General features: G+C 39.7%; 1 protein-coding gene across 2 annotated transcripts; it reads left to right on the forward strand.

The window, feature by feature from the left end:
- Positions 1-1,367: 1,367 nt before the first annotated feature.
- On the forward strand, positions 1,368-10,737 carry slc26a2 (solute carrier family 26 member 2). 2 transcript variants are annotated; one of them, XM_017690072.2, is made up of 4 exons: positions 1,368-1,513; positions 3,541-4,145; positions 5,334-6,073; positions 7,687-10,737. In XM_017690072.2, exons 2-4 carry the CDS (start codon positions 3,564-3,566, stop codon positions 8,462-8,464), a joined length of 2,100 nt encoding a protein of 699 aa, XP_017545561.1. In that variant the 5' UTR covers positions 1,368-1,513; positions 3,541-3,563; the 3' UTR covers positions 8,465-10,737. The 2 variants fall into 2 exon arrangements, with proteins under 2 accessions (XP_017545561.1, XP_017545562.1); XM_017690073.1 differs by lacking the exon at positions 1,368-1,513 and having other exon boundaries at positions 1,523-4,145.
- The last annotated feature ends 11,624 nt before the right edge of the window (positions 10,738-22,361 follow it).

The raw sequence follows: 22,361 nt of genomic DNA on the forward strand, positions 1-22,361 counted from the left end.
TCAGTGTTACTGCTGGGCTGGACTGCACTGAATGAAGAACTAGAGCCCATATGCCACATACAAGGCCCACAACAAAATCATCTGGCCCACAAAATTATAAAAAATGTTCTGTTAATATTATACTGTTTCGCAATGCCATGTACTACAATTCCCAACATGCATCGTAATGTGTACTCCTAGCTCTATGGCGCTAAGAAAATATGGCAGGTGCCTAGTTCAAGCAAATAGGTAGGTTTAAAAGACTGAGCACCTGGGGATTTTTAAAAAATATTTTAAAGATTACAGTATGTTGCAAAAAAAAAAGTATTGTGAAATTACTCATGTATAATTTCAAGGTCTACTAGTAGTAGCTACAAGCACCTATATTTTGCTGCTGATGTTTTGCAGGTCAATTCATAGTGTTCTCTGGTTTTATATAACCCTTTTAGTGGTGGAGTTAAATTAGAGGCTGACTAACATATGTGTGTGCAGCCACAGATGAGATACTGTACATCTACAAGGTGGACCAAGGTAGGCGTGTTCAATAAAGTGAACAGAGTGGACACAGTCTTTAAAACCACAGACCTGATCTAGATTACTATACTAACACATCACCACCACGTCAGCAGTGCTGAGAATGATCCACCACCCAAATAATACTGTGCTGTCATGGTCCTGACCACTGAAGAACAGGGTAAAAGGTGGCTTAGTACAGAGAAACAGAGAACCCAAAAGTCAGTATCTTACAAAATAAGAATGTGAAAAAGTTCAATATTGTAGACTCATGGTATCACACTCTATTCACCTGCACAGGTGTCCTAAGCCTTTAAATGGTCCCTCAGTCTGGTTCAGTTGGCTATACAATCATGGGGAAGATTGCTGACTTGACAGTTGTTCAGAAGGCAGTCATTGCAGCCCTCCACAGTAATTCATGCAAAAGGTGCCCCGGCTAAGTATTGAGTGCATACACTGTACATACTTCTCAGTAGGTCAACATTTACATATTAAAAATCATTTTTTAAATTGGTCTTGTATAATATTCCAATTTTCTGAGATACTGACTTTTGGGTTTTCATTGGCTGTAGGCCATAATCATCAACATTTAAAGAAATAAACGCTTGAAATGGATCACTGGAAATGAATCACAATGTGTATAATGAATCTATATAATACACGAGTCTCACTTTTTGAACTGAATTACTGAAATAAATTAACTTATTAACTATAAGTTATTAACTATATTAACTATATGTGTGTGTGTGTATGTGTGTGTTTGTGAGTGTGTGTGTATATATATATAATCATTATTACCACACATTATACGGTAATGGTGAGGTTTGGGTAAGTCACGTGATGATTGTGTTTTGCCGACCACGTGATGGTGCAGCTCCATGATGGCTGCTGATGTCATTAGCGGCTGCTGTTACAGTTATAGAAGAGTCACTAAACTGAAGTCCGGGCGAGATGAGACTCGTTCTGCGGTGGATGTGATATGAAAGAGGTCACCACTAAGTGCCTGTGTAATCGTTAGGAGGTGAGTGGATGTCGGATGGGGAGCTAAGTAACTTTGTGCGCGTCTTTCTGAACTCCGCTCTGGTCAGTACGCGTAGCCCTGGGCTGAGGGCAAGTACACGTCGCAAAAAGTCAACTGCCATCAATGGTCCCCATTCATAAACTGGGGGCGCTTACAAGCTAGCGGTAGCTGTTCCTCAGGGGCGTCGTGTTATACTCTTTCTGCTAGCTGTGTGGTTTTAAACTGAAGCAGGTTTAAAGTTGCAGTAACTTTGGTTTAATTTGTTTACGCGAATGAGGCTGACGAATAACATAACTTGCACTTTGTTAACTGTGACCTAGGCTGAGTCGAAGAAGGAAAACTGTTAATATTCCTCGTAAAAAGATTTTTATGATGTTTAATCCTCAGGTAGGTGTCATAACTGAAATCACACAGAAATGCACAGATAATTTCCTGATTATGAGCTTATGTCTCATGCATGGGTCACATGAAACTGAGTGCGTTTGCAAAACAAGCAATCCATAGCAAACAGGATCAGTAGTTTAACCATGTCAGAGTATTGGAGCTACTGCCAGAGCCTAAACGTTTGTTCCTGTAAATGTAGTTACTTTGGTGAAGTAATGAGTCAAATAAAGGAAACTTTCAAACAAACAAACAAATGAAATGCAATATGTACTCAAAGAGAAATTATGGGATTAGCGGCACATTTTTAACACCTCTAAAAGCCATTTGTTATTGCCCCACTCAGGTTCATGAATTGGTTTATAAAGAATTAAACAAATTACAGTGCAATCTACTTTATAAAATATTTGGCTGTGAACACAGCAGAAATGTTGAAAGTCAAGCTGCCCATGGCCATCGCGTGAGCCCATTCGTACAAAGTGCTGATTGTTGTTTCATGAGGGAGTGGGTCTAGAGGGACTGAATTTCAGCCGTATTAGCCAGCCTACAGAATCTGGATTAACTTTGTGTGGTCTTACTTGTGTGCGGCCTTCACATAGCCTACACCAGTGGTGGTAGAGACACAACTTTTTCAAATGTTCTATGGCCCCCTTAGAACCTCGCAGCCACCCCGAAGCAAGCACCTTGTTTGAGAACCACTATGCTAGATCACACACTGTCCCAAATAATAATACTCATAATAATCAGTGATATATAAGATTGAACTTTGCTTTAATGTAGCTCCACACTATTCACTAAAACAATGAAATAAGCCATAGAGACACTTTGCATCATAGTCAGTATATTTTTGTCTTTCTGTCTAGTGACATGCGGTCTGTACAATCAATATTATCATTGTCTTTCAGATTTTTCATTATAACAACTCAAAACATGACAGCACTGTCTCTCTTTGAAATTTTGGGGTTTGAAGCCGTCGAGTGAATAGTTGAATCAAAAAAGCTCAGTTTTCTTTTGACATTGTCTCAGTCAGTCAATCAGAACGTATGAACATGCAAATGCACTAACTGCCACACTAACAATGGATAATTGCAGGCCATGTAATAATGACAAATTTGTATTCCTTTATGTGCTTCTGTTCAATAAATACCCGTGGACGTCTCTGACTCATAGCCTACATGTCTCTGACTCTGTTTATTTGCTGTAATGGTTCTGTCTTATTGGCAGAGTCTTAGTGCATGTTAGAATAGCTCATTTATTTATGAATATGTGTGTTCCTATGTATACGTATACATCTTTATACAACCTTATTCATACAAAGTACCTCACTGTTTTTACCCTTTGAAAGTCATTTGAGACACATTGAGATAACGTTTGCTTGATGACTTATTGATTGTGGTGCCGTGCAGCAAATATTGACCGTCTTGGGCCTGCCCTGATGGTCCTTGTCCCTTGATAAAAATTCCTTTCTTTGTATTAAAGGACCCTATCACATTCCCACATCAAACAAATTAACATACACGCCTTCCTTTTGCTTTGTCTCGGTGTACTAATTTGTCAAACTGATATGTAACATTTATGACTGCATTTTGCGCAACACATCTCCTGATAGCCCAATTAACAGATATATCTTTCTGTCTTTCTCTGAGGGAGAGCTTTGGGTCAGGGCACAATGACTGGTGGTGAGGGCAATGGGACTGCCTCAGATGTTGAACCTGAGGGTGACCTTCACATTCCCTTTATCTTGGAAGAACGTGAGCGAGAAGAGGAACCTCTAAAAAAGGTGCTCAGCCGAAAGCTGAAAAAGCAGTGCTCTTGCAGTCCGGGTCGAGCCAAAGCCCTGCTCTTTGACTCTATACCCATTCTGAAATGGCTGCCACAATATCAGGTCAAAGACTGGCTTATAGGTGACTTGATGTCTGGCGTAATTGTGGGCATATTGCTGGTGCCTCAGTCCATTGCTTACTCCCTGCTGGCTGGTCAGGATCCAATTTATGGCCTCTACACGTCCTTCTTCTCCAGCATCATCTATGCTCTCCTGGGGACATCGAGGCACATCTCAGTAGGAATCTTCGGAGTGCTGTGTCTCTTGGTGGGCCAGGTTGTGGATAGGGAGCTGGCTGTGGCTGGATATCTCACAGATCCACAGAGCAATCTAACCGTCCTAGAGAACAGCACTGCTCCCTACTGTGACCGCAGCTGCTATGCCATCATTGTCGGAGCTACTGTCACCTTTACAGCAGGAGTCTATCAGGTAAGTGTAACCCTCTGCCTAGAAGGTTTAAAATGTATACGTTTGGTGGTAGAATGGCAAGTGGATACAGATTCATATATTTAGATTATTTATGGCAAATAGGTTTATTTGGTGTAATGATATGGTGTAAATCCCTTTTTGTGTGCCAGGTTTACAGTGGGGTCCAGAAGTTTGAGGCCATGTTGAAAATTTAGATTTTCTTTTAAACCTGGAAATACACAATTGAATAATGTAAAACAAAGAAGGATCATGACAAACATAATAAAGAAGAAACATTCAAAACTCAGCACTATTTCAGAATTATTTCATAGCACCCGGACAGAACTTGTGACACAAGGATCTTTTTTTTACCAATGTTATCATGGTACTTCAGCCACAATATGGTTGGTTAAGTCTTTGTGATTTGCTAAGTATTATGATATGACATTGTAACATACTGTGAACTATTATTACAAAAGATTGTTAATCTGACCTCAGTCTTTTTATTGGGGCAAAACAAAATGGTGAAGTAGACAAATTTCAAACAAACCTTAAAAAATAAATAAAACAGATTAGATTTGCCTATTTAACAGATGGTCTTATCTCTCAAGCAGACAGCAAATAAACTCAAATAAATTCAAATGAATGATTTTATCCAGAGCACTTTTCAGTGGCAGGGGAATGTAATGTTCATAGTTTTATAATCATAGTAGTTTCCTGTCTGAATGTGTGGGATCTAGCCTTGTTCTCCCAGATCCACAGTAAGATCTGTTCTTAAAAAAAACTATGACATGGTGCATTTCGGTAGTCTATTAATTTAACAGGTTTAACAAATAATTATATAATGAATACAAAGCAAAAATGTAAGCCTCCGTCTATCAATATTCTTTTTAAACCCAAATATTGCATATTGCAATATTGTTCTGTATTGAGTTTATTTCCTCCCACCCCTACTAACCAACTTTCTCTCACATGACTGAGACGTCATCCATCAGGAGCTCATTCTAACCTGCAAACAACAGGGACATCCTTTAGGGGGACCTGTCACATAGAGAACAAAGGAACTGAAAGGGAGAAGAAAAAGAAGAGGAGGATCAATGCATACAAATCTAGCACACATAATTGAGCTAAATGTGCATCTTTATTTGATGGTCTCTGACAAGTAAACCTATAATATTAAACATGTTGTTCTTCTTTCTGTGACTTCAGGTGTTAATGGGCCTCCTTCAGGTTGGCTTTGTCTCAGTGTTCCTCTCTGACTCTCTCCTGAGTGGTTTTGCTACTGGTGCCTCTCTCACCATCCTCACCTCACAGCTGAAGTACCTTCTGGGCCTGAAGCTGCCTCGTGCCCAGGGCTGGGGCTCACTGCTCAAAACTTGGATCAGTCTGCTAAGGAACTTGGGCCAAACCAATATCTGTGACCTCATCACAAGCCTCCTCTGCCTGGTGGTGCTTGTTCCCACCAAAGAGCTCAATGACCGCTTTAAATCCAAACTCAAAGCACCCATTCCCTTTGAGCTGTTTGTGGTCATCATTGCTACGCTGGCCTCCCACTTTGGTCAGTTCCAGGAGAAGTATGGATCTGAGGTAGCTGGGGCCATTCCCACAGGCTTCATGCCCCCTCAGCTCCCAGCTTGGTCTCTCATCCCCAACATAGCAGTTGATGCCTTCTCCATAGCCATTGTTGGCTTTGCCATCACTGTGTCTTTGTCTGAGATGTTTGCTAAGAAACATGGTTATGTGGTGGACCCCAACCAGGAGATGTACGCCATCGGGTTCTGTAACATCTTTCCGTCCTTTTTCCGCTGCTTCACCACCAGTGCTGCCCTGACCAAGACTCTGGTGAAGGAGTCCACTGGCTGCCAGACCCAGCTCTCAGGCCTGGTCACTGCGCTGGTGTTGCTGTTAGTGCTTCTCGTCATTGCTCCTCTCTTCTACTCTCTTCAGAAGTAAGTGCATGTTGCAGTAAAGCACCTATAATTTTCTTAAAGGGGAAATCTGTAACAATTTCTACAATATACAGTAGTTGAAATGTAAACAAACTCATTCAGAGTAGTTTGATGGAAAATAGTGTATTGTAAAGAAAATGAGCATTTTTACCATTTTTACAGTGGTGGTTGTAGGAACCAGGGGCGACAATGTCTACACTGCATATACAGCCATTTTTCTTTCCAAAGTAATGATTATAATGGTGAAATATTGGTAATGCTCAGAAAAAAAGGGTTCTTTTGTTACTGTTTTGCCCATCAACAGCCTGCATGTACACCAAGAATGGCTTTTAAAAAATGTTTTGTCTGAAAACTGTCATAAAACAATGTCTCTGGCATCATAACCATTTCATGTAATGATTATGTAGTGGTTCCCACCACTGTGAACAATATTACCGTTCACCAATGTAGGCAAAATATGTAGAGTTCCCCTTTAATGTACTCCCATGCTGGACTTTGCTCTTTAGTTGGAATGTTTGAGAACACATTGCATTTGTTTTCCAGGTCATGTTTGATTTTCTTAGATGAAAACAGCTGTTTACTAGTACAATTAGCATATTTTACACTCGACTTCATGTTTAAACAAGTGTCTTTCTTGATGTAAAGAACATGAAAACGTGTTTGGCCTAAATAACGATTTGATGGTTTTCTTTTCCAAACTCTGGTGTCTGGTAAACACCAGAAAGGTTTGAGAGGTTTCAAGACAAACTATTGGCCTTGGCACTATTCTCAAGGTTGTGCTAATGTTTTGCAGATTTTACCACAAAGAAAAAAAAAAATAATAATAATAATTTTATATATATATATATATATATATATATATATATATATATATATATATATATATATATATATATATATATATATATAGTGTGTGTGTGTGTGTGTGTAAACAGCTGTCTGTGTAATATTTTGAAGTGCCCATATCATTGAAAACATAAATTTTTCCTTTGTTTAAGTAAGAGTTTGATGTGGTATGTGAACACTAAGTTTCACTTCACTCTCCAGCTCATACAATCCATATATGAAACCTAAGCTGCAAAAAAACTGTTTTGAATTCAGTGCTTTTTATGTTTTTGATATCACAAAAGCCAAAGCATTTATGTTATTGACCTCTCCAGCCTACAATAGTTTACATGCCCACATGTTGAAATTTAAAAGGAGGGTTTCAGCCCAGACAGGTTTTTGATTGAGTCCCAGTACAAGGCAGCCCATTTGAACAAGCCTTATTTACATATCATTTAAGGCACACTAGTAAAAGCAGATCAATTCTAAGGTACAACAGACAATTTAAATGAAGTAAAATTAATTGTGCAAACACACACATGTTAAGTCAATATGGCCCTCAAATAAATATATAAAATACAGGATGTGTGTCTTATAGGTCATTGTAAACTGACAAAGCAGATATGTGTATGTGCATTAAAGATATTTTTAAAAAGCAATTGTTCTGAAACTCAACAGTCAGTGTAGTTCAAACTTGGCTGGAAATGGGTTTGTCTTTAAGGTGTTGAAGTTGGTTTTAGTCTTTAGCAATTTTGTATGTTCACCACTGTCTGTCTCCTTATTTTCAGATGTGTTCTGGCTGTCATCATTGTCGTGAACCTGCGCGGAGCACTCCGGAAGTTCCGGGATGTTCCTCAGATGTGGCGCGTGAACCGCATAGACGCCACTATCTGGCTGGTCACCATGGCCACGTCAGCTCTGGTGAACACTGAGCTCGGTCTGCTGGTGGGAGTGCTGGTGTCCGCCTTCTGCGTGCTGGGACGCACCCAACGGGCCCAGGTCTTCAAGTTGGGGCAAGCTGGAGACTATGAGATTTTTGAGGACCTGGCATCATATGAAGGCCTTCACACAGAGCCTGGGGTGGCTGTGTTTCGCTATGAAGCTCCTATTTATTATGCTAACCAGACTCTGTTTAAGAAATCTCTGTATCGCAACGTGGGCCTGGACCCACTGAAAGAGAAAGCCAGGCGCAAGAAGCTGGAGAAACAGAGGAAGAAGCAGGAAAATGCAGCGAATGGGGCCAAGCAAGACCCTGAAGCGACTACTGATGCATTCTTACCACAGGGCCCTGCCTTTCATACACTGGTTATAGACTGTAGTGCTGTGCTGTTTCTGGATAGTGCTGGTGTTGGTGCTCTAAAAGAAGTGCATAAGGATTATAAGGAGTTAGGGGTACGCTTGCTGTTAGCACAGTGCAGCACCTCGGTGACCGATTCCCTGCGGAGGGGTGGTTACTATGACCCCAAGACGGGTAGCACAGAAGTTATTTTTCACACAATCAGTGATGCCGTCCGTTATGCCCAAAGCTTACTGTTACAGAATGGTGATTGTGTGACCAAATGCTGATAGGAAAATGCTTTATGCATAGGCTGGGCAATATGGCAAAAAATGATTGTGATACTTCTTGACAATACACAGATACAAAGCATTAGCATAGCAGTGTAAAAACAACACTAAAGCCAAGCCAAGTTTGGTATTTGATTTTTGCGTCTTTGATTGAACTCTGAAGCTATTAGACCAACATTGCTAACAAACACTAGAGGTCAGTGGTCACCAAAATCTTTTCTGTAAATACATACCAAAAACATCACTTAGCCCACTCAGACCACATCCAGGTGTTGATTAAGGTCACGCAGGCTTGTCATCTAGACGCTAGATTAACTTCTTTTGTTTGTATTTTTAAACGTATATATTCAGTTAACGTATATATGCAGTTTTTAGTGAAGTTTTGTCAATTTTTCTGTCTTATGTTTGTGACCTCACAGAAGATAGATGCAGTTTGAAAGGTCTCATGGATCCATTTAGAGAAGCATTTGGGTGGCTTCTAGTGTTTGTTAGCAATGTTAGCCTTGTAGCTTTAGTTTAAAACCAAAGAAATTTGGGCACCAAACATGTCTTGGCTCAGTAATGACTTCTAGCGTTGTGCAAATTAGATTTTTTGCCAGACCTTTACTTTAATGAATCATTGTTACTACAGTAACACTATTGATAGTGATTTACAGGGCTCTCTCCAATTGGCCTAAGCCTCTATTTCTATGCAGACAACTGGCCAGCGTTCTAGAAATACTGGTGTCATTTATCACAATAATGATGCTGTCATATTACCTCCCCTATTCAAGCAACATGTTTACTAAATTTTCCAGTCAAACTTTTGTGCCTTACCTTTACTGTCAGATTGACAAACAATATGATGCAAAATGGTGATTGTTTTTGTAGCTTTTCTTTCTTTTTAGTCTTAAGATTTGTTAGACAGTCTGGATTTGAGTTCTTGCTTGCTTTCTGTGAAAATGAAGAATTCATTGAAGATGCAGAGGTCAGTAGAATGACTGTTGTTGATTACCAAAAAATTCATTGTTACAGAATCCAGCATTTTCTTGTGTTTTGTATAAATTTGTTTCCACCCCAGTTCTTTATAATTGCAGGACTATGTTGTTTATGCTCAGTTATGCTGGTCAAACTAGAACAAGTTACTGATCTCAAAAGGAGGAAGTTTTTTTTATTTACATACCAAAGAAATCTATGCAAAAGATCAAGTCTTTCCAAATAATGTGGAATGATTCATTTCTTATAGCCTTGTTTAATGACTTAGAGTTGACACTGTATGTTATTTATAAATAAGCAAGCTGATGTTCTATATCTGTCTGCATTGACTAATGAGTAGCTTAAAATATGAATCTCATTTAACAGGAACAGACGTAAGTACCAGCCTTTTATCAGGTATTTTGTATGTGCCATTTACAGAATGTATATACATTCATTTATTTAACACCAACGGGTTATAGGTTTGGAGTGAAACCTTTTCAACCTCCAGGCGAAATCGAGTCCATGTGTTCACTGAGCCTCTCCCACTGGAGGAGACTACATAGTAGTCATTGTAATCGTGCTACATTCAAGATAAGACATGCACAGTCATTGTGCTATGTAAATAGCAGAATGACAGGTTTTTTTTTTGTTTGTTTACTGTGTCAACAAGGAAAAGCAATTCAGAAAGCTCTTACTACTTTCGCCAGGATTTGTTACTATGGTTGGGGTTAGTTTACATAAATCAAGACCTTCACAAGGACTTGTTGAACGGGTCCAATACTGTAGACAGCCACGTGACAGCAGTCAGTGGAGACACGTCCACCAGCAAACCCCCCCAACCAAACATGAGTTTCCTAACTACTACTAGAATCCTTCCATCCTGGCAGCTGTAAAAGAGTTGGATCATGCATTAGGCACCTCAAATATACTTAATTTCTAGCCATTTATAGTAACAGGAGGTTTTTCTATGTTTTTTTAAATATATTTTGCCTGCCTTTTCATATGAATCTGAGTTAATTTATGCAATATCATAAACTGGATTTCACATTGAGATTTAAGGGCTTTAAGTGCTGCGCTATTTTTTTTGTTGTTTTTATTTATCAGTTCTGTTGTCTTATTCATCACTGAGATTAGACCAAGATCACTGTTATTCATTCATTGTAATGTTCTATCTCTACAAGGTTTTGGGGGTTGTTACAGGCTTTTCACTGCCTTGGGTGATCAAAAGGGAGAGCTTTGTTATTTTATATCTCTAAGTGCATTTTAGATTCTTATGGCTTGCACAAAATAAACGGAATATGTATACTACCTGCAAACCTGTCTCTTCTTGTCTTTTGTCCAGTTGCACATTGTAAAAGGACTGTTAAGGACAGTTACATCTTACCACGCTGCTGCCAGAGTGAAGGCTTGCCCCCTCTCTTTTCAGAAGGCCCTGTGTTCTCATTCTGTAGCTGCATCCCCTTTATGTGTGCAGGCAAACTTATCTCTCTGTGTGAAGCTCTGAATGCCAAACAGCCTGGATCAGACCCCAAATCCTGCTGGCTGACCAGTAATTAAACAAGTCCCCCTTATCTGCTCTGTAAGTCATTTCTCTCTCTGCTGGAATTCTTCAGTCTTGCCACAGAGAGGTGCTGTTCTGTTGTGTTATCTGTCTTAGCCTGTGATTGATTAGCATGTTGCTAGCCGGGAAAGGGATGAAATAACTCAAAACAATGACTTGGCTAGTAGAAAAGTAGGAAATGTGGTTTTATATGTGTCATTTTACATATGTTTTTAAATACTGTAGTACATTTAGCATTTTCATTATTTTTCTAAAACAAAACATATCTCCATTTTTGTTTTTTTTAGCATAATTTGATGAACAGCTGCCACTTACATTGTATCCAAATCTTATAATGAATGGACCAAAAGAAACTGTCCAAAATGACTGAATAAAATCTTTTTAGTTTTGTAGATATTATTACTTTTTTGGAGATTATTATATTATTATTATTATTATTATTATTGCTTTTTTGGAGATATGTTTTTTCCAAGAGCAGCAATATATAGAGAGATACTGTTTTACGATTACCCCAGATGTAGTCAATCATCCATGATACATTGGTGTTCAAGCTAGTTTAGTATTGGAGCTACGAGGCTCTCATTGCTAACAAGCGTTAGAATTCAACCGTTTTTCAAAACGTCTGCATAATTCAGTGGTTGAGATGCAAAGAAAGTGGTTTGATGTGAATTGGCTCATTTGTACAGAAACATACTGACTCAGACTTCTAGAGAAACAAAGTCAGAATGTTTTACAGTAGTGGTGATAGGAACCAGACGTCTTAAGCGTTTAATGCCTCTAAAAGCTGCGCAGAGACACTTGTAACGTGAAATGCTATAAACGTGAATACCCAGCCTGTTGCCTAAGATGTTCTTTTACAGTAGCTTTGTGATAAAGTATTTTAATCAATTTATTTGAATCGATGCATGCTGGAGGAATTCATGAAGGGTGTTATAAGGAAAAATAGTCCTGAAAAAAAGCTGTTTTTTTTTTTTAACCACCATCAACATTATATATAACACTGTTATATATACCACGGTTCACTGGTGGTTTCGGATTGTAAATAAAATGTCTGTATGTGTGTTGTAGACATGTGGACCCCTGGTTCTTATCACCACATTCTGACTTTGTAAGTTTCTCTGGCTTTGTTTACATCTTAACCGTTTAATTATACAGAAATTTAGATTTCTTTTTACTGTAATTACATCCCTAAAACATCTTTTCATAAAGGATCCACACGCTTATCAATGTGGTAAGGATAACGTGCGACTTACTATAAAATGAACAAAGCTTCATGCAATGGGAGTCACATGCCTGTCGTCTAACATACAGCTGCCCACAGTGTTCAGCCACACAGTGAAGTTTGCTCTTTTTTATTGCTCAGAGTAAGTAACACTGTGTCCATCGACAGTTCATGCCACCTTAATGATGGCCTGGATGCGGTTCGAGAGAAGATTTGTAAAAGTATTTACAGAACATATTTGGGAGATGTTCACTTCTTGTGTGTGTAAACAATGTTAGTGCTAAACTAAAGAAGCAAAACAAGACTCTAAATTTGTCTTCACTGATCTACGGAGCCCCACTGGTGACATCCTGTATAAATAAAAATAATGCGTGGCCACACCTTATTAACAAGTGGGAACGAGGTCCTAACGAGGCTGCAACTCAGTAAGCCGCTATCACGTTCCCGCGCCTCACTAAATCATGGTCACCACTTAAACATCTCTTTCCCGTACCTTACTAAGTGGTGGCCATGCATTAGGATCTCGTTCCCACGCGTTAAGGCATGGCCATGCATTATTTTTATTTATACAGGACGTCACCAGCAGGGCTCTGTAGAAGGGCTCTGTACTGATCCAACCATTCCTTTAAACCTAAACTGGGATTAAAGGCACCATCCCAGGTTCTCCAATTTAATCCTACATTAAAAGCCTGTGCCAAATGGCACCCTAAGCCCTGTGGCCCTCCTCCAGGAGTGCACTCTGGGGATGTTAACAACTACGCTGCATGTTGAACAAATGCATTTTAATTCACGCTTGAATACCTGAATATTCACATCGGACAGCTGTAAACAAGCCCATCCGCTCTGATAGGACCTAGGAATTGTGGGTAAGCTGAGCTGAGTGTGTAACGGTGCAGATTTCGCCACAGGAGGTACTAAGGGGCACTAAGGGGTACTGTATGGCGGTAGTCATGGGCTGGAGGTTAGGGAACCAACCTTGTGACCGGAAGGTCACCAGTTCTCTCCCCAGAGCTGACAGCACATGACCGAGGTGTCCTTGAGCAAGACGCCTAACCCCCAACTGCTCCCCGGGCACTGCGGATTGGGCTGCCCACCGCTCCGGGCAAGTGTGCTCACTGCCCCCGAGTGTGTGTGTGTGCTCACTAGAGTGTATGTGGTGTTTCACTTCACGGATGGATTAACTGCGGAGCTGAAGTTTCCCCGCTGTGGGACTAATAAGGCTCACTTAATCTTAATCTAAGGGTGCATGAGCACCCTTTGAAAACCAAAAGGGACAGACACCCTGCGGAGGGGACATTCAACTCCACTGGATTTGGATCAGACAGACCTGATTCAACTCATCCGTTAACTGCCAGGTGTGTCTGAGTGGAGAAAACAAGGAACGAAGCTGAACTCTAGCCCTCCAGGACCAAGTTTACCGTGTGCCAAGTGTTTAGAGGTGGCGCCCCTAAAACCACCACCAGGTGGCAGTATTAGAACATCTAATTACACAATCCGCCCTCGAACAGCTAATAGACGCTTTCTCAGTGTTGTAGCGCTTCATATTTGTGGAAAAGTCACAGGAGACCAGCTCAAAGACTTCAGCCGTTTTTATGATATTGCTGACAGGTCTTTCAGGCTGAAGACCGTGACGGAAGATGTGACTGTCATCTTGAGGTTTGGCTGCAGACAAGCAAGCACTTTGGCCGGCTTCGTTTCTGCGCTTCATGGAGCCTTTAAAACGTCAGGCCAGTTTGTCTCCTGTCATGAAAAATTGTATTCTCACCTCATCTCCGGGTCTGCCTGGGACACCGCTGTCTCCAAGGCATTCGATGTCCCAATGACATTAGCAGGTGTTGAGACGGTTGAAGTGAAAGCAGCCCCTCTCTCTCTCTCTCTCTCTCTCTCTCTCTCTCTCTCTCTCTCTCTCTCTCTCTCTCTCTCTCTCTGCCTGTCCTTTTTGCTCTCTGTAAATCAGATTCATCTGAGTTCAGGCGAAGACACAACAGGGTAGCGCCATGAATTCATTTAGCCTATTTGTCAGCATATCAGGCCTCAAATCGCCTCACTGAGGAATGTTTCTGGGTAATTTGATATACACATTAAGCCCCACCGCTCATAGCATTTTGAGTGCAACATTAAGCCTGAAACTGTCGCACTGGTGTAGAAATACATTGTTGATGGTTACACATTTTGGGGATTACTGTATTTGAGAAAAACGGCCCTGATTGCTCTTTGTATACTGACACAGTCTTCCGCTCTGTTATCATTAGCCTTATGTCTGGATTCTCCGTGATTTCTTTCAGGCTGGTTGGTAGACGTTTAGTCTAGCTAGTACCAGCAGTGTAGCTATGGGGGGCCTAGAGGAGGCTAGGCCACTTCACTTAAAGCTAAGATGCCCAGATTTCGGACTGCTCAAAAAATCCTCCTGTGCCATTAAAATTACTACTTACCTTGCCTTGTGCATGTATAATACAGGATCATTCCAAAAGTGCAACGGTTTCGTGTCCTCATATCTTTTTCCACCTTAAATGAATGAAGGTGACCACCACAGGTCTTCAATCATTACTTGTTTTCAGTGGGAAGCTACCATTGCATGCTTACTCTTATTACCATCTCTGTTTTACATGAATTTATAGAATAGAAGACATAACAGCACTTGGTAACACTTTATTTGGAGTGGTTCTTTGTAGATGATTCATAAACACTCAACAAATGATCAGTAAGACATCAAAAACATAGCAGTGAAGCATCTGAATACATTGAAGTAAATATCCTGTAAGGATGATATCCTGTAAAAAGGACCATCAAAGTGAAGTGTCACCCAACACTTTTTTTCAGTGCCAACTTATAAACTCACCTTGCTCCACTGTTTCTGTGGAAACGTAGTTGAGCTGTTTCAGTTCCTACCACAGGCTGCTATTTATCTAGTTTGCAAGCTTGACCATGGTAAAGAAAACAATTTCAGTACAGTGAAAAAGCAACGAGGTAACTGCTTTCTTCTGCCTTTTGCCCAACTATCTTATCCCAAAGATACTTTGAATGTGCTTTATGCATGTATGAATGAACATTCCAGCTCTTGCTACCAGAGGTTAGCAATATACATCAATCCACTCAGATCAGTGCAACACACACTAACGCACCACCACCACATCGGTGTTACTGCAGTGCTGAGAGTGATCCATCACCCAAATAGTACCTGCTCTGTGAGGGTCCGTGGGGGTCCTAACCACTGAAGAACTGGGTAAAAGGGGGCTAACAAAGTATCCAGAGGAACAGATGGACTACAGTCTGTAACTGTAGAACTACAAAGTGCACCTATATAGTAAGTGGAGCTGATAAGATGGATAGTGAGTGTAGAAACAAGAAGGTGGTCAAAATGTTATGCCTGATTGGTGTAAATGTGGCACATTTCTTAGATTGGTGTAGATGGGGCCTATTTCTTTATATCAAGTGCTGTAAATAAATTATTGCAGAGACTGTGGTTAGTAAAATATAATAATTTTTACAGTGAATGCAAAATTAGTTTTCATAAAACAGCTATTCACCAATTCTATGATTATCTTCTGCAGCATTCACCTATGATTTCACCAGAGTGACTCTTTTGGTATGATTTGCCATTTTTCAGTTTCTATACCAAACTATTGTTAAAAGAATATGTTTTGTCCCAAAGGTGGTTTAAACAGCTGAAAGGGTTGAATGCATGTGTGTGCTGACATCACAACAAGGGTATAAAATGTGTGGGATATTTCCTTATGCCCAAGATACCATTATCACTAACACTATCACAAATGTTCACACATGCTTTTTGCTGAATAAACCTGCATCATCTTAAGTTATTGCAAGCTGCCAAGCGAAAGGAAAACTTTTTGAAAAGCTCGGTGTCCCCAAGCTTTTGATGAACATTGTGTATGTGCAACAATACATGTTAAAATCAGTGATATCACTTTTTCCACGGTTGTGAAAGGTGTGAAGAGATGCATTTATGTGTATAATATACAGTATAAAAGCCTCATCTTCTCTATATCCAGGGATTCTGAGTGCTGAGACTGAAAAAGCACCTGTGGGGTCCCTCTGGTTCCCGAGACTTCTTGTCAATCACACTTTTAGATAAATGGTATAATTGCATAACAGTGTAGATAACTATATAATTGTGGAACTAATTGCTGGCCGTCAGTTGTCAACATCCATAAAACTCCTTGCTTTGCTTTTTGAGTTATAGCACACATGACAGCAATCTCTTCTCTGGCATAATTCAATCTTATGCTATTATATAAACTCCCTCATTGCTTCCAATCGATGTGTTCTGAAAAGAGATTGAGGGACAGAAAAAATAAGGAAAATGTCCATTTTCCCAGCAGTATCAAAGCCCAGCATGTGGCTGTGGCTGAAATAATGTTCCTTTTAGGTATTTCATGCACGCAATCTGGTGCTCTAGCTTTGTGTTGGTGCTAGGTTTTCTATTCAGTGCGCATTGTAATGCCATGGCTTTTGTATTGGGGGCTAGCGTTCTAAAGCAATGCACAACAATAACGGCAGGTTGTTGGCATCTCCATTTATCTTCTGCCTCCAAGTTACGCTGCATCTGCGTAATCCAAACTGGAGGAGTGCCATTTAAAATCACTGGAGCGCTTTGTGCTGTAACTTCCACAGTATATGGCCTTTGATTTATATTCATGAGAAGGCAGAAGCTGCAAGTTTTTTGTCTGTACAGTAGTTGGAAGGTGCTTCCTCACTGCCTTTTGCACTTCACCTTCAATATGTAAGTGTGGCTTTGTGCAGTGAGCTGTGATCAAAACAAAGCAACTGCAGGGGGATGAAATAGGTTCAATGTTGCAGCACATTCATCAGTCTTTTCCTGCATCTCCTGTTGCTCATTTGGCAGAGGTGAATGTAATCCAGATGGCAGGCCAAGAAGAAGCTGGGCAGGCACAAAAGGTGAAACAAAGCAAAAATGCATCAACGTGCATTGGGGACATGGATGAAATCAAATTTAATGCAATTAACCAAACTATGCCACAAATGCATTTTTTGTTGCTCTCCATATAATCCATATAACTTAAAGAGAAGTCAGCTCAGTTTCTGCCAAAATACCTATATTTAAAGTACTTCATTCATTTCAGATATTGATAAATATCACACTGTGTTTACATGCACTCAATAATCTGATCGTAATCAGATTTCTGCAGTTTTCTTAGATCGGAGTAAGGTATAGAAATCTGATTAAAAAATCCAAAAGAGAGCTGGGTAATCCGATAGCTCAGTAATCTGATTTCTCAGTGCATGTAAACTCTTACTCTGATTTCTTTCAGAGTTCTCAGTCTGCGCATGTGTGGAACAGACCATAAATAAGCAAGCAGCGTTGCCGCGAGATGGCAGCAAAACACTTTTGGAGTGACACTGAAAACAAATACACGGACGAAATGAAGGATAAGGATCTTCTTGATGTTGTAGGTTCATATTTTCATGTAAAAAACGTTTTATTTTACGTCTTATTCTTTGAGTTTTCATTGCTGAGCAGAAATCTGATTACTGCCTGACTCATTATCTGACTCATTAACCCCATTATCTGAACCTAAGTGCACTTAAACGCATTGATCAGATTACTGACTAAATCTGATTCGCTGCTGTTATCAAATTATTAAGTGTAAATGTACTTACTGTTTGGACAGATCTGGTGTACGTTGTCAAGTTATTTCACTGTGCCTTGTTTAGGGTTACCACAGAACCTAAAACATTCAATGAGGCTGTAACTAGATTTTAAAGAATTGAGGTTATAAAATGTCTTCAGAAGTCTATTTTTTATTACTATTACAAGTGTTAGCTTCTTTTTTTCTTGGATTTTTACCAAATTTCATTATTGCCAATTCTGCTGGCTACCTAGGCCTCCCTGTATCACACAATGCCACTAAGCTGAAAGGGTGAAGACTAGGACCAAAAGCTGTGGCATCACTGGGGACCTCCAAATGATAGACCAACATCTAGACAGTTATGAAACAGTTATGAACCCATAATGCTCTTCATAATGGTCTGCCAACCAAAGCTATCCACCCAACAATGCTCACGTGATCACAAACCTGCCATTGATAAAGAGACAGAAGGTGATAGAACTGATAGCAAACTGTTGTACTCTGTAAATGGTATCGTTCTTCCTTTGTTAAGGTCTTAACATTTTAATGTGTGCATAGGCTGGTCACATTAGGTTAGACTTGGGGTAGTTTTTATTCTGTGATTGAAGCTTTTAGGGATAAACATTAAGGGTAATATTAGTTGGTTTAGTGTTGATGCTAAGGTTTCATCATAGCCTTCAACAGGGGTTGGCAACATGTGGTTCCACAGCAGAATTAGATAAAAGATATTTTTTATTAAATAAAAAATAAAATAATTCTCCTTTGTAGTAAAATAAGCCTCTGCTGATGATTCTAATACAGTTTTAGGAATAAATGGACTTCAACACTGGCGTGAGTGTAGACTATAACTGCTAATTCACCAACTTTTGACCCTGAAGGTTGAGGCGCAGATTGCTGGTCACCCCAGCAATACAGACAATGCTAGTAGCTAACAAAAAGGCAACGACTAAGATTTAAGACAAATGTCAGTAATTTGGAGAGAATGGACCTATTTGCATTTATAAACACGTGAACTGGTTGCCTGATACATTTAATCTGCAGCAAGAAACTGCCAAGCACTAAAACGTCACTATGCTCAAGTCAGCTTCTCATTTGGATTTTCATGTTCCACCTTAAATGGTGCAGCAGGTACATTCTGGCTGCCTAAAGCTTAAAGCAGAGCAAATTGAGTAGATTCACTTAAACATGGAAATGTTCAGATCCCAATAAAAACTCATAAACCACACAAAGTTCAATAGGACTGCCCAACCCAGCAAAGGTAAGTTGAAAGAATGTAGATCATGGAAAGGTCAAGTGCATTGAACACCAAACATCACAAACATCTTTACCCACCAGTACGTTCAGTGTCCTATGCTCCGTCCACTTGCTCTGTCTCCCACCTCTAATCTAACAGGTTGTGTAATGATGTGGATACAGTCACTATTTTTCTTCTATCAAATTTATTTAAAGTATTGTGATAAGACGAATAAGATAAGATTTTATCATGAATCAAATTTATGTATTACACCAAATGTATTGTTACACCCCTCACATGCAGTCTCTGTGCCCTCTGTGTGGTGCACTGGGGGGCTCATAGCAGCAGATGCCTGGCCCTGACCGCTGCCACATTCTGTCATTTATCTCATCAGTGAGGTCTAGCTGATGAACTAGTTTTGCTTGGCCAGTGGTGGGTCATCACCTCTCTCTCTACAGGGCCTGACCACCGTCTGCCTCTGCTTCTCATCTGAAACCCCAGATATGCTCTCTCTCTCTCTCTCTCTCTCTCTCTCTCTCTTTGTCTTTCACAATATCTCTTGAGCTCTCTCTGTTTTTCTTTATCTGTCTCTTTCGCTGTCTCTCTTGCTCTCTCTCTCTTTCTCTCTCACTCTCTCTTCTCTCTCATTCCTCTCTCACTCTCTCTCTCTCACTCTTTCTTGCTCTCTCTCTTCTCTCTCACTCCTCTCTCACTCTCTCACTCTTTCTCGCTTTCTCTATTTCTCTGTCTCTCTCTCTCTCTTTCTCTCTCTCTCTCTCTCTCTCTCTCTCTCATCTCCCTCTCTGGCTCTCTCACTGTCCCCCTTTGCCCTCCCTCTTCCTTCTTTTGCTAACCCTCCTCCCCACTTTCTCTCTCTCTCTCAGTCTGAGTGCCCTGTCCTCTCTCAGGGCCAGTGGGGTCTCCAGCTGGCCTGCTTTTGGCACAGACCAGACTGGAACAGCTGCTAAGAGAAGGGAGTGATGGAGTGAGGGAATAAAACTATGGAAATTTTGAATTTGTTTGAGCAAAGCGAAACAGAAGGGAAAAGAGCGAATGTGTTTAACAGAAGGGAGCGCTTTGAACAGTGTTTAATAATGACATTATCAAATAAGGCTACAGACAAAACATGTCAGAAGGAGCTGAATGGAGCCGACTAGATTCGGAAGGAAAATCCTTCAGGCTGAATGGGTCTTACAGCTACTTTACATTTGCAAAGAACGAGTGATGATAAAAACAGCAAAGAGTGGTCTTAGGTGTCCCTCCTGTTTTACAATAATGGCCTAGTTATGTCATGTCTTTTACTGAAACCAGACCATAATGAAGGCACTTCTGGAGAACTTCTTTTCCATTAACATTACTTGGAATCAAGTGATTAAAGTCAGATTTGCATGCCACAGTTGACTCTTCAGTGCGCTTACTTCAAAAAAGGAACTAGCCACAAATCCACATTGGCTGCATCTCTGTGGCACTTACGGTAGACTATGTTTTTGCCCTGCTTTACTGAAATCCTTGAACTCCTTGTGTATTTCATATTGTATCAGAACAGATCATTATTTTTATTTTATTAGAGTGGTGCTGAGCTAATAAATAAAAAAAAAACATCACATATCTTCCTGGAAAAATCATCCATGTGACTCCGCTAACGCCACACTTTGGGCAGCCACTCGGTCGGTGACTAAGGAGGTCTCAATGTTTTAGCTATTATCAGCTGTGCAAAGACATTATTGGACAGTTTACTAAGCATTTACTGGCACTGGTGGGAGATTTTCCAGGGACCCTCTGCTGCAGAACTACTTTAAGATGATATTTATGTAAAAATCAGAATGTTTTGCATGTCAGATCATTTATTAGCGAACTTGTTTTTGAAGTCTAAAAATTGAAGCCATGTGCTCCTGTTGGCCTACTGTAGGCTGTTCAGTCTCTTTCTTGCATCTGGCGCTTTGTTTTTTTCTTATCTATATATTAATTTTGACTTTTTACTGTCATTTTGATGTTTGCTGTTCTGAATTTTGCTACAGTACTGTGCAAAGGTCTTCTTAGAAAATTATATGTAAACTGCTTATCAGGGCAGTAAGAGTTTGTATGTTTTGAATCAACTTTTCAAACCTCTCCTCAAAGAAGTTCAGTACAGTGACCATCCACTACGTAGTGCAGCTAATCAGTCCTTCAGTGAATTAACGTCAACACATATCTGAGATCATTGTACATTTTACCTCTGTTCTGTGTTGTACACTACCAATCAAAAGTTTGGAATCACTTGCTATATTAATATTAATGTGAAATATTTTCTGATTTTATATACAATAATATTCTATGTGGATACAAATATTATAAAGTCTTTGCCAAAGGTACTTTTAGATGTTTTGTTCAATATTTCAATAATTATTTGAACTTGAAGTGTCTAAAGTAATGAATAAATAATCTACTGTAATTATCTATTTATTAATTATCTATTTCTCTAATTATGGATTCTATGTTATACGGCTTTCTCAGTCATTGCACTCGCTTTCTGGCTCCGTTCATCATTCAGTTCTATAGTGAATTTATCACTACCTGTTTTTTTTTCCTAGTGCCTTATTTAAAAACCTGTGAAACCGAATATGATTAGAATATTAAAATCAGTTTGTACATTTATCTACAACCAATTTGGTCCATATTGTTGAACAGTGTTTCTAAACGTTTGAAAACTAGTGTATGTCTGAGTGAAACATGATGTCAGAGAGGGCTTCTGAGCTAGCTGAGCATTTTCTCTTGATGATAGGTGTGGGTGGTGAGAGGTGAAGCAGAAACATGATATTATAGGCTAATGTTATTTTTCTCCATCCGCTGATGTACAGACATGTAATCAAAACTCAGAAGATGTTTCAGAGGCTGGTAAAAGTCACTACAATCAAAGACTATAGAAAACAAGATTTTTTCCCTTTAAATTATATGTGATGAATCGTGCTTATTATGACCTGGAACAGGAACTAACAAGATGAAAAGGTAAGTTTTGATTTCAGGTTGACTTTAAATCAGATGTGCTGATGGAATTCATATTCAGATACATACAATGGCTGGAACCAAAACAAAATCTCAACCCTTTGTTACTGCATTTGTCTTTATTTGTACTTAAATTCTGCTCTTTTCTACGTGTTTTGACTGTTATACTGTATGGATCATCTTTCAGACTTTTTACTGACTTGGACTTGAGTGACCTTATACCTTAATTAGGTTTATTTTATTCAAATTAAAGAATGAATATTCTATTCTGTCACTAACAAAGCAAAAATAACACATCAAATCGTTATCAAACGTTTCGACAGTGACAATGT

This window comes from Pygocentrus nattereri, chromosome 8 (genome assembly GCF_015220715.1).
Source record: "Pygocentrus nattereri isolate fPygNat1 chromosome 8, fPygNat1.pri, whole genome shotgun sequence".
NCBI lineage: Eukaryota > Metazoa > Chordata > Actinopteri > Characiformes > Serrasalmidae > Pygocentrus > Pygocentrus nattereri.

Excerpts from the sequence above, each read along its gene's own strand:
- slc26a2 (XM_017690072.2), top strand. The coding sequence starts at position 3,564 with ATGACTGGTGGTGAGGGCAATGGGACTGCCTCAGATGTTGAACCTGAG. Across the intron at positions 4,146-5,333 it reads TTACAGCAGGAGTCTATCAG|GTGTTAATGGGCCTCCTTCA; the intron begins GTAAGTGTAACC and ends CTGTGACTTCAG. Across the intron at positions 6,074-7,686 it reads CTCTTCTACTCTCTTCAGAA|ATGTGTTCTGGCTGTCATCA; the intron begins GTAAGTGCATGT and ends CCTTATTTTCAG.